Below are 18,234 nucleotides of genomic sequence, written 5' to 3'. Positions count from 1 at the left end.
CTTCAAAAACTATCACTGTAACATTTCCAAATTATTTCTGAGTGGAAGAGAAAGACACATTGTTTTAACTACTTCTCTTCATCTTGATGAATTTGTGATCTACTTAAATGGTTAAAGTGGGGGAAAAGAGAAGATACAAAGTGCTTTAGGTTAAGGTGCAAATTATACACAATCAACAATGGTGTAAATGATTACAAGAAAAAGGTTACTCCACGGAAATAATTGTGCTGCCTGGTCTGTTTTGTGCTATGTTCTGTTCTCATTACTTCAAAAGGAGCAAACAATAAAGTAGAAAGGGTTTCGCTCCAAATCCTTTTTGACAGACCATCCAGGTTTCAAGTCCCCAGATAAAGGCTAATCTTTACAGTGCATCGTTTGGGAAACACAGGTCCCGAAAGCTGGATGAACTGAATGAAGAGGATCTACCCCAGCCAGCTCTCAATCTATACTGTCCACAACAAACAGGTCAGGAAAACGTTGTTTGTCTGAATTCCTAGCGTTGCTGATCATTGAGAAGAAGCAGATGGTGCTAAATCAGGAAAAGCAATTTCTGATTCTTGCAGCAGTTCAGAGGACTTTGCCATTACTGGGTCTTTTCCTCAGTTTTCTTACTTGGTTTTCACCTCTGTGATTGCAGGTGAAAAAGTGCTAAAAACTGTTGAAGGTTCTCACAGCAAAACTTTGCAGACATTTTTGTAGACCACTAGGGAATCCTGGATTTAAAATGTTTTTCATCTTGCCAGTCTTGAATACCATTTCCAATCTTGAATACTGTTCCTGAATGTTCTTTCTCTCCTCTTTTGTTTACAGGGTATTGTGTAGATTTTGTCATTGCAATGCTTTGAACTCTGTAGATTGTAGCTATATCATAGAATTAGAGCAGACTAAGAAATGAGAAATATCCTACTATGTTATTAAAAAGAATAATCAAAATGATTAGGGTTTTCTCTTAAAGGATTGAAAGTGGATCCATTGTTTTTTAGCATTAACAGTGGAGGTCACAACCTCAAAGGTTACATTTAACAAAAATCCTGATATTTTTGCTGGCAGTTGTTTCCTTAAGTAAGAAAAAACAATGTAAATGAATATGTATCCCAGAATATGACATAAAACTCCTTTATTAATTTCTATTTTCTATGGATGTATTCAGGAAATATTTAAAAGACCATTTTTCACCAGTAAAACCTTTTTAAGTTATTTTTTTCCACCAGGTCCTGTTAATAGAGTTTTGATTTAAAATGTAAGTACCATCTAAAGACGTTTCTGCTCTATAATCCTGATTCTGAAGTGGGTGGCATTTAGGGACATAATAACACTTAATTTTATATTCATGTCCTATGATTCTTTCTCAGGAGCAAATGATATCCTATAGGATTATTTACAGCTGCTCAGTATTTCTCTGCCTCCATGTAGCATGGAGAACACCGTGAATTACTGTTGGTTTTGATAGAGTATCTGTTTTGGGGGGAAAATCTGCATCCAGATTTTTATGCTGTCAGGTATCACTGAAAAGATTAAGTGTGCAAGTTCTAGGTATTTGAGTTCATTCGCTTGATAGAAAGATTAAATATTACTGTAAAAGCTCCTGCTAAGGAATAAGGAAATAATTCCACTGTTAAATAAGTTGCTTTTTCTTGGGGAATAAAATTCAACCAAAACAGATCCATGTGTCAGAGATGCAAGGATAAGTAGTTATGGTTGAAGACACGGGACTGTTGTCCCAAATCTGAGTTCTTCATCTAGTGTGCAAAGAGCCAATCAGCACACTGAAAAAGAACAGAAACACCTGAAAAAGAACAGAAGATGCATAACCCTTCATTTGGCCCATTTGCACAACAGTGTAGTCTTTAGCAGCCCTGTCGATGTGGCCTTCTACTCGTCTTTAAGTTCTGACAGAGGGGCTTGCTTGACTCGTGTGTAGTGAATCCAAGAGCCAATTCCTTCCAGTTTTACTGCTGTAGAGGTGGTCAGCAAAACGATGTAGGGCTACTTTTTTTTCAGTGGCTCATCTTTCCAAGTGCGAATATCCTGCACCAGTGAATCCAGGGGCAAAGAAGCTCACTACTGAGATCTTGGGAGTGCTGTCTTTGTTTGAGATTAGGTACTTTGTAAGGTTTCGATGTGACCAGGGTTGGATACTCTCCCACAAGCCTACATAGTTGCTCAATTTGGAATCTTTGTAACTTTTAACCCTGTTCTTTCGACATCAGGACAAGAGGTAAATTATACAAAATGAACTTAAAAACCTGGGACAAAGGGCAAAACTTTGCAGCTTCACTCAGGCCACAGAAATTCCACATGGAAAAGAATTTAATCAAGAGTTTACCTATTGTTTTGTTCCTAGTTTGTGGGTGTCTTCATCCTTTGTAAGAACAGAAAAGAAAATTAACCTGTATTTCAACAGTCACTCACCCAACCTTGTATTGAGTTTAGTAACTTGTGGTTGAAAAGGGAAAATCAATAGATGGACCCAGGTTTTAGAATCATCATAAGCTTCCAGGATTCCACTGACTCCTGCTCTGACTGCTGGCTCTTCCAGACATGAGCCAGGTTTTTTTTATCATGTTTGATAATCTTCATGTGCACTTATGAGAAGCCTCTAAATACCATTAAAATTTTTAGAGTTGAGCACATTTCAAAGCAATCTAGACTGCTGAAAAAAATAATAATAAATAAATAATAATAATAATTTTTAAAAAGAGAGGAAAAAAAGTAGCAATGGAAAGGAAGAAAGTAATTGGACTTGAGAGCTTTTAGGATCATTATGTTGAGTACAGATGGAAGAGGGCATTTACAGCCAGCAAATGTAGAAGTGTCTAAATCAAAATGGGGGACTTACATAAGGGATTACTGAAGTGAAGGTTCTTGGGATATATGTGGTGAATGGATAAATCAGTCGGCAACTTAAAGCTAAAGCAGTGAGAATTTTGATGGAAGTAATCTGAAAACATCCTTCAGCTCTACGGGAAGGAAAAGGAATAGAGAATAAGCTACTGAATGCTTTGGTGTAAAAACCATTAACCTTCCTATAATGCAGACAATAATATCTGATGCTGTGTTTGACTAAGGAGAGTTGTGGGCAATTAGCAGCCCCAAAGAACACATCAAGAATATACAAGGATCAGCTGAGCTACAGACAAGATGCCAGATCAGTACAGTAAGTCCTTAAAAAGCTGGTGGTAGAAAATATAAAAAAGCAGGATGGGGAACTTCACATTTAATCGAACTGTTAAAAACATCAGTTTGGCTGTGACTAGCCTAAGTGACTTCAATTTATAACTCATCAATTCATAACCGAATTGTCTGTGGATAATCTCAAGATTATTTCCTTTTTTTTGTTGCTGTTGCAGGATTCATAGCAACAATTCTGCTGATTTTCTTAGATAGTCTGCAGCATCCACGTACATCATCTTCTGCCATGAAATTGTTGTTTAAATTACGGTTTCTAAAATCTTTGTGGACTCTGAAGCCTCCTAACAGGACTTTCCATGGACACCCCAGGCTGCTTGCCTCTGATGTGTATTCACAGTACGAGTCTGTCAGGCGGGGCGAACAGGAAATACCAAAGTACTTTAACTTTGCAAGTGATGTACTGGATAAATGGTCTGAGATTGAAAAGGTATATGGTCTTTTGTAGTGTAGATGAGATACTTTAATTTAAAATATCATTTGAAACAAGCTGGGGGGTTTTCTTTTATCAAAAAAATTAGTTGCCAGAACCAATTTGCATTAGGAAATTACACAAAATCTCATTCTTTCTTGCTTTATTTGAAAAGTGTTTCTGACCCTTGGTGCTTCCTATGTAGGTAGGAAAAGCAATGGTAAGTCCCTTTTGACTTTGATTTAACCTCAGAATGGCTGTGCTTATTCTTTCTGCATACTATAATATTAGATATTCGCATCATAAAAATACAGGTAACAATAACATTGCATGCTAGGAGAATTCTCCCACAAATGTTTAATTGCCTTGCTCCAGAGTGGATTCTTCATTTGACCAGATGCCCTGTAGTTAGAGACCACTTAACTCCCCTCTTCCTGAACATTCAGACTAGAAAGAGTCCTGAGATACTGTCTTTATCCTGTTGTTTTATTTTGTCCTCTGCCTGTGCTGTTTCTGTTTAATAGTATTCCACAACTCTATCCAGATTATCAGGAGTGTTATGTAAAGTATTTACAGTATCTGTTATTTTGTCAGAGCATTTATGCTCCACATAAGGCTTAAACTGAAATAGGATCCAGACTAGGACATGAGTCTGGAGACAATTGGGCTGGTAAACGTTTCAGGTTCAGAAAAGGAGAATTTATTGAGAATATCTGAGCTTGATCCATAGCAAATCTTGATCCATTAAGGACAAGGGAAAAATAATAGCTTATATTCTGGTTGTGAAATACTAGTATCTTCGATAATTTGCAGGTACTTGTGCATTATCATTTCATGGTCTTTCAGAGGAAAATATTTTGGTTTTGAATCCCTATGTTTTGTAGGCTGGAAAGAGGTCATCAAACCCTGCCTTTTGGTGGGTAGATGGAAAAGGAGAAGAAGTGAAGTGGAGCTTTGAGGAGCTGGCGTTCCTGTCTCGGAAAGCGGCCAATGTGCTGACTAAAGTATGTGGACTGCAGAAGGGGGACAGAATTGTTGTCATCCTGCCGCGAATCCCAGAATGGGGGCTGGTGAATGTGGCTTGCATGCGAGCAGGTCAGTGAGCATATCTGAGACTGGTAAAACTGCTTAATGCAAATCAGTTGAGAGGATCAAGAATTTATGATTCATAAAGGAAAAATAATTTAATAATCTAGTGAGTGGCCTAGCTACCAATTACACAGGCAGTCCTGAAGATTCTGCACTAGGTGCCGTAAGACAGGTGGCCTGTGCAGTAGGCATGGAGATGACAGAAGTCAGGGAAGATCTGTGGAAGTCACCAGACAGGCCCACATTTCATTCCTTACAGGAGGGCACAAGCAGCTGCATGACTCCACTATAACTGTTTGGCTTGGGAGTGCCAGGGCACATTCATCTCAGTTTGGGAACAGTTAGTAGTTTAGGTTCTTAGAAAAGAATCAGATGTAAAAAATGCCATCCCAAACTAACTTTATTGCTCTTCCAGGAATTGTCTTAATTCCAGGAATATCCACATTATCAGCCAAAGACATATTATATCGACTCCAGGCATCAAAGGCCACGTGCATCATCACCAATGACACAGTGGCTCCTGCCGTGGACTCAGTGGCATCTGAGTGTCAGTTTCTGAAAACCAAGCTAATCGTGTCCAAAGGCAGTAGGGAGGGATGGCTGAACTTCACGGACCTGTACAGGTGAGTATGAGTTAGTGACACGGCAGTCATGATGCAGAAAGCAGACCTGTTCTCCACAAGTGCTCATTTACAAGTATTTATCGACTACAAATACTCATCAAATGCCAACATTAAGGTGTTCGTTGTGACTGCTTGATTGTTGATCCACATCAGAGTTGTTTGCTAACAGTGGTCTTGTTCTGGGAAGTTTCATCTGTTCCTCTTAAGGGGAAGTCTGTCTTTGAAGAAGTGTAACTCCACATTATTTTAGTCTAATTTGGTGAAGAGCTTCTGTGAAGCTTATCTGGGGTATGAGTTCTGCAATATGCAATACTTAATTACATTCTGAAGCATGTCTAAAGTAACTATTGAAGTCACAATTGCATCCTCTGTTTTAAAGAAACCAATCTGCTGACCATTCCTGTGTCAAAACAAGGATTCAAGACTCAATGAGTATCTTCTTCACCAGTGGAACCACAGGGTCTCCAAAGATGACTGAACATTCCCAGGGTAGTCTTGGCTTCAGACCCCTTTTAAGTGAAAGGTATGAAAGGTTTGAGCCTGACTGAACATGAGATAATTGAAGCTGCATAGTAAAACTGATGAAAAATTACTGAATAAGAAATGCCTATGTACAGCCCCAGCCCTTCTCCCTCTGAAATCAGACTAGATCTCCAGCAGATTTCTAGGGGAGTAGGATCATCCCCAGTGTTTCCATTTTTCAATTAAGATCTCTTACCCTTTCTTTAGAGTGGTTCAAAGGACAGCCACCATCTTGGAATACTTTAGTGCAGAGAACCAAGAGATACCATGCTCTTTGGCCTGAAAAAAGCTTTGTGACATGTAGATGAGCAGAGGCAGAGTTTGTTGGTGGCACAGGTCACTCTGGTCCCTCAGCAGCCTTAGAACTGAAATACCTGCTGTCCATCACAGCATCCACAAATGCTGCTGCTTCAGCCCTATCTTTGTACCTAGTGGAAAGCCACTCTATTGAAATTGAGACTCCTCTCTTTCCCTTACGCTATCCTATGATATGACTGACATCATATATGTATGATATATGTATGTGTGTGTGTATGTATATAATTATACAAACATAGTTAGGTGCCCTTTTATCCTAGAGCCAGCTCATAAAATAAACTTACTCAGAGTGCCCAGTGCCCATGTATCTTGTCAGAAATCTTAGACTTGTTGAGGTTTTTTTTGTTTTCTTTGTGATTTCAGTTGGGGTATTTTTTAAGCAACAATTTTTCATTGCCTTTTTGTTCATTTTTTTCTGCTCTCAGGTATTGGTTGGATTTGACTCCCTCAGATGTGATATGGAGCACAGCAGACACAGGATGGATACTTGCTTCACTGTCATGTGTTTTTGATCCCTGGGTTTTTGGATCATGCATCTTTATGCATAAACTACCACAGGTTGATTCAGCAGCCATCCTAAATGTAAGGAAAAACTCATGGAGATGTGTTAATCTGCAGAAGAGTCACAAAAAAATAATTCTTAATAGCATCCATAGATCTCATGAAGGTTGTGTCCATAGTTGTGTTCGAGATGCTGTATCCGTTGTGTAAAGCCCCTGTTTGCATTTTTAATGTACACGGAAGGGGCCAAACCTGTGGTTCATTCCTACATTTTGCTTATAGCTGATGAGCACGTGAATTAAAATCATCCAAAAGCAGCACTAATTGCTTGCCTTTTGTTCTAGTGACTGTGGAAGTAATATCAGCTGGTATTAATGCAGACTGAAACTGAAGCCAAGATGAAAGTGAAAACCTCCCTATAATGTAGACAGAGACGGGCTATTCTGGCCATGCTCCAAACTGTGCTCTCTGGGTGTCATGTAGACATGTTAGCATGGGATTTTCTCCAATCAAATGTACTGTGAATCTCTGCATATTACACCAGCTGCAGGAGGGTTTCTTATCCAACAGAGAGCATATGATGCTTTTACATAGAAAGAAGAGCTACATTTGCCCCCTGTATCACCTGTTTACTGTACATCCACAAGGCAGTTTTTTGTCTGAGCTTTGTATGTCCATCTTGTTGTTTAACTCACTAGACACTCTGCAAATTCCCCATTGATGTGCTGGTTGGTGCTCCAACATTGTTCCGCATGCTGGTGCAAAATGATCTCTCCAAGTATGTCAAGATTTATTTACTAATGTTTAATTTACCCTCACTAAACTTTAGTGAACTCCCAGATCTAGCTGCTTGACCCAAAATAGGGTGGTAATTTAGTTTAAAATATCTTCATAAAAAACCTGTTATACAAAATCTGTGAGTTTTGCTGAGTTTTATGATCAAACATAGAGAAACTTGATGTTTTCCCTCAGAAATTTGAGACTTTCATTACTGAACTTGTGAGCAAATCCCTGAGGGTATGAAACTGAGCACCTGTTAAATTCTTTATCATAATTTTCAACTACCACATTAACTGTCCATGCTTCAGGAAGGACTGTCATCCTAGAAAGTCAGTGTCAACATAACTGTGAGGGATTGCCTTGGTGTGACAGTTATACCTCATCCCCTGCTCCAGTTCTCACTGCCTGCCACTGTTCCTTCCTCCCCTCTTGCACTTTCTCACTTGGGCTGTTGCAGAGGGTCAGCAATCAGGGTCCTGGCTCAGCAAATCATTCTGTGGTTAGTTATAGGCATGTCCTTAAATCCCAGCTGACTTCAGCAAAAATTTTACCTTATTTTTCATGTGTGTTTAACTCTGACTACTACTACTCATATGTATAGTGTTGAGCACAGACTGATATCCTTGCTGTGCCAGGAGCCAAAGGACCAGGAATCCTCTGATTTCCCCACTTCATGGAACTAGCTCTCCCAGATTACGGCTCTCCAGTATTATTTGGTTATAGCTGCATGCTCCTCGTCTTACCCAATAGATTTAAGTACTGCCTCTCTTGTTTTTTAACTCCCTGTGAAGCTACAAATTCATGAACCTGAAGCACTGCGTGAGTGGAGGGGAGCCACTCAACCCAGAAGTCATGGAGCAGTGGAAAAGCAAGACTGGGCTGGACATCCATGAAGTGTATGGCCAGACTGAAATGGTACATCTGTAGGGTCAATCTTCTATTAAATCTTTGTAATTCCTTTTTGCTTTATGATGTTTTAAGGTTTGTTTGGAAAGAACATAGCCTGTTTTCCCTTCACATTTCTGTGAATGTTTCAGTAATCTCCTCCCCTGATAACTTCTGAAAGAACACCCTTTCATGGCTCTCCTCACAGAACCTGCCAGAAATGTGGACTGTTGGGAGGAGATGTGCTCTAATATTTCCATAAATGTCCTTAAGCAAATTCCGAGTGACAGGCAAGAGGGCAGAGTTTGAATCTAAGGAAGAAGACTGATTGTCAGAGGACATGAATTCTTCGCAGATAATGGAGCAGGATTCTTTCAGGGAGTTTCTTGATTTTGCTTACCTGTACCATGCAGCACTGATATATAGGATCCTATGAATCTTAATTCCTTACTTTGGAATTAGTCTATAAATTACATTTAATTAATTGAATATGAATGTAGTAGTTTTCTATTGTAAAACTTTGTTTTGATTTTTACAGGGAGTAATCTGCTCTGTTTTTAAAGGAATGAAGATTAAACCTGGATCAATGGGGAAGGCAGCTCCCCTCTATGATGTTCAGGTTTGTTGGCTGCTCCTTAGATTCTTTCATTAGGGATTTTTTGTTTGGTTGGTTTGGGGCTTTTTTTTTTCCCGTTGGACTAAAATATGTTTTGTTTTTCATTCTAGATCATAGACAAAAATGCCAATATTCTGCCTCCAGGACAACAGGGGGAAATTGCTGTCAGAAGCAAACCTATAAGACCACTTGGTTTTTTCTCTGAATATGTAGTAAGGACTTTATTTGATTCCTCACCACCACCGATCTCTCCAACTGTGTAGTGGTTCAGAAGGTTGAATATTTTTCACCAGTTTATTATTTGTTACCAGAGTAATTTGTCTGTTTGGATTGATGGATTTAGAAAAGGGAAGAGAAGAATTTGCTCAAGATTGAGTTACATTTTTTTAAAGAATCCACATGTTTTTTAAACCTATTTTATTGTATTTTATAGCAATGTCAGTACAATTCTTGAACATCCTTGACTGAAAAATTAATCTGCAGTGCATTTAATGTTATGTGTGTTATAGCATAATGTATAGCTAATGCATGCTCAAAATCTAAACTACTGTTTGTAAACCACTTTGAGGATAACCCTAAGAAAACTGCAGAAAGTGAACGTGGGGATTTTTATGTCACTGGAGACAGAGGGACTATGGACAAAGATGGATATTTTCAGTTTATTGGAAGAGACGATGACATCATCATTTCTTCAGGGTTAGTTTGCATGCTTCCTTTCTAAATCTGACATTATATAATCTTGCATTTTGTGTTCCTGGTTAGCTTCTGTCTTAATAGTCCTGTGATGAATGTATTGACCTCTTGGCTTAAGAATACTTGCTTTTATTACTATTTCATAGACCTGTGGTATCATTTTGATGATGTCAGTGGTATCTCTGTATCCGTTTCCCTTGCAACATCTCATCTCTTTCAACAAAGAGTGAAGACTTCCATTGGCAGAAGAGGGATTTTAATCTAGTTTGTTTTTTGACTAAAATTGAAGGACATCTCTATCAGACTCAAAGAGCATTGAAACATTTTATTTTTAACATGTTGAAATGAAACAATTTGATATTTTATGATGTGATACCATAATGTGGCAACAGCTGGTGCTGCAGACCCCAACTATCAGGGTGGGATGGAGCTCCATCTTAGGAGCCACAAGGAGAGGGGAGAGATGGAGAGGTATCCACAGCCCCAGCAGTCCTCTACCACATGACCACCATGAAATGCTCCTATCTTCTAACACAGCCAGCTTTCCCGTTCTGCCTAAAGTTACTGTAGCTGACTGTTGGTCTGGTTTGGTTTTTTCTTCAATATGACAATTAAAAAACATTTGATACTGGCTCATAAAACCAAATTGTGCATTTTTCTTTCCTTGCCTAGATATCGCATTGGGCCATTTGAAGTAGAGAGTGCCCTGATAGAGCACCCAGCAGTAGCAGAAACAGCTGTTGTCAGCAGCCCAGATCCCCTCAGAGGAGAGGTAATGATGCTGAACAGTGGTGGGGGAAGAAATATATTTGTTTAAATATATAACTACATAAAGCAGTTCCTACTTTACTGAATAACATAGAGCTCTAAGGCAGTCATGTCATCATGGGTAATCCTGCTTGGGGTGACAGGCAACATCCCTTCCCATTTAGATGCCTTTGCTCTTCTTAGTTTCTTTTCATCCTGTGGAGAACATTATAGTGATGTTTACTTTCCCCTTGTTGTTAAGCACGTGTCTATACACTGAAATTGTCTTTTTGGGCTGTCTTGGTGTAGCCAAAGTTAAACTATAGCTGCCCTAGCATTAGGCTTGGTCTACACCTATGGAGAAAGCACAGTCCTGTGCTGGGGTGATGTGGGCCTACTGTCCTCACTGTGAACTTCAGAGAGAGACAAAATGTCCCACAGCTTCAGGGAGAACTCTGCAGAGATGCCTCTTATTACTCCATCTTCTTGACCCCCGCAGAGAGGATAAAGCAAATGCTCTTGCTTTGTAACAAGGGCAGGAAAACTGTGCTTTCAACTTTCCCTTCTGCACATACGTTGGCCAGAAGCTGAGCACAGCCATTTCTTATATTGTGCTGGTTTCTCTGTTCCTCCCTTTTGCACATCATGACTAAGCAGTACTGCTCACTGGTAACCTGTATATCAGCTCTTAAAAATGGATGGTGTCAGATCACTTTTGTTGACCTTACCTCACAGGTTGTGAAAGCGTTTGTGGTCCTGTCCCCAACCTTTTCATCCAGTGACCTGGAGAGCTTAGCCTGTGACTTGCAGGAGCATGTCAAGAAAACTACCGCTCCGTATAAATACCCTAGAAAGGTAAATGCTTCTGAGATTTTAAACCAGGGCACCCTTCCATAAATTTCAGGAGAATTACTATTTGGGTTTTCACAGTTCACCTGAAAGAGACAGCGGTAAAGATTCAGCTAGAGCACTGGCTCCAGAAAATCTTTCTTAAATAACATTAGTTTACATTGTTTTTCATGTATTTGAGTAAAGTGTTTGTTTAAACCTCTCAAAAATTTACAGGCTTTATACAATATCCTAGTTAGATCTGCATGTTCTAAATCGGGCTTACAATCATAATTCTCCATTTTGTATTTAATCTTCAACCAAGCACTCTCTGACTTTAGGGTAGTACCTGACTGAATATGAATAAGTTTTTATCTACTGGTCCTCATAGTTACTAAATAAGAAGAAAGCCCAGGAGGATACACTTGGTTTTTCTCAGTAATCCCAGCACTACAGGAAAAGAGGTAGTAGCAGTGCCTTGGTTCAGTTGTGTAGAACTCATAGGAACTAAGGATTATTAACGACTTTGTGCCAATAACATCCCTTTTTTCTTCTTTTTCTCTTTCATCTCTGACCTCTGGTACCATTTAGGTATTCATCCTTCTGTTACAATACTCATGTTGCAGTACTCAGTTTGGTTAGCTGGGAGGCAACTACACAGATGTTTGACTATGTAGGCAACCAAGGAAATTGTTTCACCAGTGGCACAATGTGCTGCCTTGATTTGGCTTGGACTTGATCATTTAGGCAAGCAGTTCTTACTGGTGGGAGTCCTCTTAGTTCTCCACATACACTGAGAGCCAGTCTTGAAAACCATCTCTGTAGAACATGCTACATTGTTTTCTGTCTTTTTATTTAGGTGGAATTTGTCCAAGAGCTGCCAAAGACAGTCACTGGGAAGATCAAGAGGAATGAATTAAGAAACAAAGAGTGGGGACGGATGTAGCATTGTTTGGAATTTAATAGAACTTCTTTCATCCCCGTAACACTATATAAATTTCTCTGATATAACTGCCCTCTTTCTGATCTATTTTTGTTGAATGCCTGAGCATCAAAAAATATAGATAACACCAAGATGTGATGATGCTTGCAAAGCTTCTAATGTCGGTACCACAGTTTCAGTTCCTGAAGCATTGCTGGGAAGGGGAACAAACCATACAACTCCATTCTAGTCCTGAATGTCCACAAGTTCACCAGAATTTGGCTGGTGACCCATCTCTCTTAAATGGCGTCCAAGATCAGTGAAGAGATATTGCTGATGTCAATTGTCTAACTCCAAGCTGCAGGAAAGGCAGGCATATGTTTGAGTGGTTCAATTGCTCGGTCCTTAAATGCAGCATGTTTAAACTGAATGCAGCCCTCCTACCATTTAGTGATGGTGGAAAGAATCTTCTTTATTGGCACCACCACAAGACCTTCATAAACCTTTCTTGTTTAATACATATGTTGATGACAAGCAGTGCCAGCTTCTCCCATGCTTTATCCACAAATACTCTCTCATACAGAAGTAGCTTCATTGCTCACCCTCTATTCTGATCTTCCCACACAATAGACAAAACTTCTGTACCACTTCTGGTGGTCTTTAAAATGAAGTTTGCTGATGGGCAGGTGACCCAATTTGTAGAACAGACATGGTTCTCTGCCATAGTAAACACTTGCTACAGGACCAGTCTATTTCTGCAGCCACTTAGAGGTGAAACCAATGAAAAAGCTCACTTGATCTGGCTTGGATGATGACATTTAGCTCTGAGCTTTATGAAGAAGCATGTACTGTAGTGTACACAATCTTCTCACAGTTGCACATGCAATAGCAGGCCAAACTTTAAGGCTATATGAGTTCTTAGCTGTTTATCCTCAGATTTTTTTAAATTCTGTTTACTCAAAGAAGATTTAATTTTCTGGCATGAATTTTCATTATTTGACAAAAACATCTCCAGCCTTGGAGTCCTCTTCTGTTCATTAAATAAGAAGAAATTGCTGGAGAACAATAGCATCTTTAGGCAGGAAAGAAGGTCTTTTACAGCTGTGTCTCAGTGCCTGGAGTTCTGTGCCTACTGCAGCTGTGAAGTGAGATTTGGAGAATTCTAATTTTGAGAAAGTAAAATATTTTTATATCTTGAGAGTAAACACTTTGCTTATGTCAGAGAAACAATTCTGTACTAGCAACTGCTGAAATGAAAGCAATTGTCAATAAATACAATGTTTACTTCATTATTTTTTGACAGTAGCTTCATTTTTTGTAATGCTCCTTAGAATTCCACAGAGATTTCATAACACTTTTCACTATTTCACTCCTAAGGTTTCTGGGAGCATTAGGTTATGTTTCTTGAATGCACTTGTTTGGACATGTCACTTGTTGTTCCCTCAAGCTCCTTTCTGTACTCAGTTCAGTTTCCTTTAAGAGCCTTGTACTCCTGGGCCTTTCAGGGACTCTACATCTTCTAGATCTTTCTGCTTGGTTTCAAACAAACAAGTCTTTAAAAACAACAAAAAGTGGACAAAACAACAAAAGGTCCACAAAAAGAGGAATGATAAACAAGTGTACAAACAGGAATTCAGAGCCCCTGGAAACTATCCTTGTCTCTGCAGTTAGCTGTTTGGGCAGTTAAACTCCAGTAATGTCTGAAGATCGGGAGGTTGATTTTTTTTTTTTTTTTTTTTTAAAGACCCAAATCAGGCAACTAAATTCAAAGTTGGGAAAGTTCTAAGCCTTAAAAAAAAATCTGAATGGAACTACCACACTGAAGATGAAAGTTTTACCACTGATTTCAGTGGGGTCATGACTCTTCACCCTCTAAATTCTAGTGTGGCTTGTTAGAATAATTTGCCTCAGACTTTAATGCTAGAACTGTCACTTACAGTAATCCCTTGCTTAGCTGACCTTAAAAACTGGGTTTCTGTTGTGCTCTAGTACCCAGTTTTTGCATGAATGGTCTGGGATCAAAGTCAAGCAGACTGCCAGATTATTTATGCCATGTGCTGTGGCTGTAGTCTGTGAGGTGCTCTGCTCCATGCTGCAGCAACCACTTATCATTGATACTCAGTACATTTTTCTGTGTCATGTTCAAGGTACATGGTTTGTTTAATTCTCCTCCTCTGCCCAGGATCAGAGAATCACCAATATGTTTCCTCTGATACATGCAGAATGGTTTCAGAGACACAGAGTTGCAGCTACAAGCATTTGAAAGCAAAATACATCTTTCTAGCACATGGCTTTCTTTTGGAGCCACAAAGCTTGAAACTTGTCTGGATTGTATCATTCCGGCTGAAAAATATAATTTTCAATAGACTAGCCTTTCCCTTTGAGACCTCCTCTCCATCCCACTTACAGCCCAGCTTCAATTTGATGTTATTCTGAGAGACAATAGAAAAGTTAATACCTGCATCAGAAAAGGTATTCTGTATCAAATATATTTTGATGCATTATTTCCTGAGAGTTTAGCTTCTCATCCAAAGCCTGTGGAGGGGACATGGTGACTTTGGTACGTATGGTCTCTATAGGGATTACAGAAGTGTGACATTATGATGAGGTTACAAAACAACCTCACCCAGATGTTAATGCTGCTGGTGCCTCTGCACGCTTTGCCTCATGTCTGCAAAGACAATCCTGTTCTCCCTTGTATCAGGATGACAAGGAAACAGAAATGAATCATAAGGACGAAGTTGTGTTCTTGAGACTCTCTGGACTTCAAACTGATGCTGAAGATAATAATATAATAATATAATTAGCCCTTTCTTTTGGTGTTTTATGTGTGTTTAGAATGGGCAACACAGCTATTGTAAGGTCAGCAAACAAGTAAAATAACTTATGATAGTTCTTTTAGAGGACTTGTTTCTTTTTTTTGATGTTTTATAGAGAAATCTTCAGTTTCAGCTGGGGTCAGGAAACATGTTTCCTCTTCAATGTTTTCCCCTTAATGGTCAAATAAATTTTTTCTGGTTTGGGATAGTGGCAGCACAAGTCCTGAAAATGCATTGCTACAGATGGGAGACTGGCAGTTTTATTGCAGCAGGATTCAAAATCCACTTTTTTAGTGGTAGAATGACAACCATGTGTAGGTGTCCCCTTCTTCTGAAGGCATGTCTCTTGTCTTCCAACCACTAGCCAGGAGTGGAATTCTCAATGCAAGGCTGGGAGTATTTGGTATGTTTTTAAACTGTGAGGCATGTTATTATGCACAGTATAAGACTACTAACTTGCACAAGGAACATGTATTTATACTGAAGACTATTTTGAAATAGTAAAGACGGTTTTGAAATAGGCATGAACATAAGACCCTATCTTTTGCTTTAAGAACCTCTCTGAGGTAAATGAAATGAGAATTGAGATCATATTCAGTATGTGAGAAATAATCCTTTCATATATGATGCTCTCACACATCATGAGAAATTACTAAGTTGTAGAAATTTGTAGTACATGCTTAATGTTGCATGTAGACATATATACCCTGTGTGTGTATATATATATTGTGTATGTATTTTGGCACATAAAATTGCTCTGCTTGCATTAGTAAGAAAGTTAATATTTAGTTTTATGTCTAGAAATCCTTACTACATTTCCAGAATGTGTTTGGAACTTGGTCTTGCAGATTTGCTGGATGGTGATTTTTGTGACTTCACATGTGTTATTTTAGCCAGTCCATTGAGCAGGAACCATTTTATAAGTGATCTACAACTTCATCTCCTTTTCCACAATACAAAAAGTTGGAATAAAGCTGTAATGAAAAACAGAGCAGCCATTAGGTGAGTTTGGTTTTAGTTATTCACAAGGCTTTTCAGATTGTTGATGTAAAACCAATTATTATGATAATACTTGATCTGAGTCTTAATAGTCCCCCCGTAAAAATAAAAAAGAACACAATTTATAAATGAAATGGATGTGAGCGTATCTGTGTGAGAAGGGCTCATTTTTGAAAAGATCAATTAGAGAAGGGGTAATTTGCCAAGTTTGGCCATCACATTCAAGTGTTAGATTTAAGATGCAGACCAGAATTCACCATCAGTGTCTGAGTTTCCATCAGCTGTGGCAGAGCAACAGAGTCCAGCAGCTGCTTGTTTCCTAATGGATTCCTTTACAGTCCTAAAATCCAAAATAAAGTTATCTTCAAGTACAGTCTCACAGGATTCTAGTGCTATAGAAAATGAATCCCCCATGAGAGCAAGAAGTTTGTTTAATGTGATTCTACCGGAAGAAGAGTGAACAAAATAAGGTTGTGGTCAAATCCGGCTGCAGCAGGGTCTGTCTGCCAAGGAGCCCATGCTCCGCACAGTTCTGTGCTCTCAAGTTAGTTTCCCCTTGAGAGAAGGAGGCTGCAAGCACCACATTCCTCTGCTTTTTAAGGTCTCTGTGAATGCCACACATTCTGTATAAATGGACTCAACTGGGAGAAGGTAACACACTTTGCCTCTTTAAATGAGACATTTACACTTACTTCCAGTGGGTGATGCAGCATAGGGATACATTTCCAAAAAAAATGTTTATCTCTTAGCCTTTTATGATGCTTTCATAAGAGATCAGTATTTGTTTTCCTGTGGTACTTCCTAGGCAATCAGGTGCAGAGGTGAAGTTACTTGCTGGGTAAGGGGCCAGGCATTCACAGCTAGATTCTTTAAACTTCATTGTCTATTATTATGACTGTGGTCAGACTGGCTAGTTCTGGATGGAAAGCATTATTTTCTTGGTAAATGAAATAAAATAAATTTGAAGGAAGCAGAGGGGACTTTGTGTGCTTCCATTAATCAGATTAAATACTTCCACAGTCTTTTTTGTCTTACCATGCTTATGATCTGCAGCAAAACGACACTAAAGGTAAACCCCTTCTACTAGGTGACATGAAGCTACACTCCTGAGAGATTCCTGACAGAATCAGGCCTGTTAATGAGGGGAAAAGGATTATGTAAATTCACAAGGTCTATATCTACTTAACCCCACTACGATTTTTGCTTGGTGTTTGCTTGTTGGAGTGGCCATGACAAGAATTTTCAGCAAGTTTACAGCAAATAGAACTCTTTTTTTTTAAAAAATGCCCAGCGTCTGTCTACATTTCCTTTCACCCACTATTAATCGCATGGTGTTGCAGCATGATCTTACCAGGTATCCATTCCATCAGAGGCACGTTGCAGGCTGGAGCTTTCCTCTTTAGTCCCATCCCACACAGAGTGTGTCATGCACTGTCAGAGTGTAATAATTTCAGAAGCTGGGATCCTCACAGAGACTTGCAGAATTGCCATTTCTGCTTGTAAGCAGCTGGACCCTAGGTTCAAACCATATTCTTTCCTTCAGTGATTCTAATGCATTTATTTCTTGGGGTTTTTTTTCCCAACACATATGAAGTTAGAAATTCAAGAGCCTGAAATAGTGCATTAGTGGAGGGGAGTCAAACCACCCTGCCATGATGGCAGAGTAGAAAAATAAGGTTAGATATCTATGAATGTTGTGGCCAGACCAGATCAGTATGTTTGCAGTCACTTGCATACCACATATGTCATGTGGAAATACCGTTACAAATATTTAGGGTAGAAGTTCCCTGGAGAAAATTTTTAATTCAGACCAGACTGTTCCATGGTGCCACTTCAGTGGTTGAGATGAGGAGAAACTCATGAAGTCCCATAAATCCAAGCTTGTGGACTTGCTTATCCCCCTACAAGAAATATCAGTAAAATGCTGACACTAATGACAGTGTAGCCAAGAACACTGCTCTGCTGCTTTGCTCACACCGATATAAATCAGAGGACATTTCTGAGAAGTAAATGGAACCAAATTACTGTAAAGCAGATCTGAATCAGAAGCATATCAAGCCCAATTGATTTAATCTGGAACACCACTTTGAAAACAGGATTTCTCCCACTGAGTAGGGTCTTTCACTGATGTAGGTCAATGCTGCTGTATGGATTTCTCTCAGCTGTGCTGATTTACACCATTAGATAAACAAGTAGTGAACTTTAAAATCACAGTGAGAAAACATGTTTTTAAATTAACATCTTTTATTTTTTATAGAATTGTAGATAATTGAGTTAGCTGCAAAATTATC

At 39.1% G+C, this 18,234-nt stretch overlaps 1 protein-coding gene across 2 annotated transcripts; it reads left to right on the top strand.

Annotated features, from left to right (window-relative positions):
• The first annotated feature begins 312 nt into the window (after positions 1-312).
• Positions 313-13,414, top strand: LOC141950783 (acyl-coenzyme A synthetase ACSM4, mitochondrial-like). Of its 2 annotated transcripts, XM_074886078.1 has the most exons (15): positions 329-465; positions 1,212-1,240; positions 3,351-3,619; positions 4,486-4,696; positions 5,106-5,313; positions 5,693-5,836; positions 6,579-6,735; positions 7,353-7,432; positions 8,226-8,349; positions 8,858-8,938; positions 9,046-9,147; positions 9,504-9,631; positions 10,301-10,400; positions 11,111-11,230; positions 12,063-13,414. In XM_074886078.1, the coding sequence occupies exons 3-15, from the start codon at positions 3,419-3,421 to the stop codon at positions 12,147-12,149; spliced, it is 1,743 nt and encodes a 580-aa protein (XP_074742179.1). In that variant the 5' UTR covers positions 329-465; positions 1,212-1,240; positions 3,351-3,418; the 3' UTR covers positions 12,150-13,414. The 2 variants fall into 2 exon arrangements, with proteins under 2 accessions (XP_074742178.1, XP_074742179.1); XM_074886077.1 differs by lacking the exon at positions 1,212-1,240 and having other exon boundaries at positions 313-465.
• The last annotated feature ends 4,820 nt before the right edge of the window (positions 13,415-18,234 follow it).

This window comes from Strix uralensis, chromosome 16 (genome assembly GCF_047716275.1).
Source record: "Strix uralensis isolate ZFMK-TIS-50842 chromosome 16, bStrUra1, whole genome shotgun sequence".
Lineage (NCBI taxonomy): Eukaryota > Metazoa > Chordata > Aves > Strigiformes > Strigidae > Strix > Strix uralensis.
This window is presented reverse-complemented; position numbering and strand designations above follow the sequence as displayed.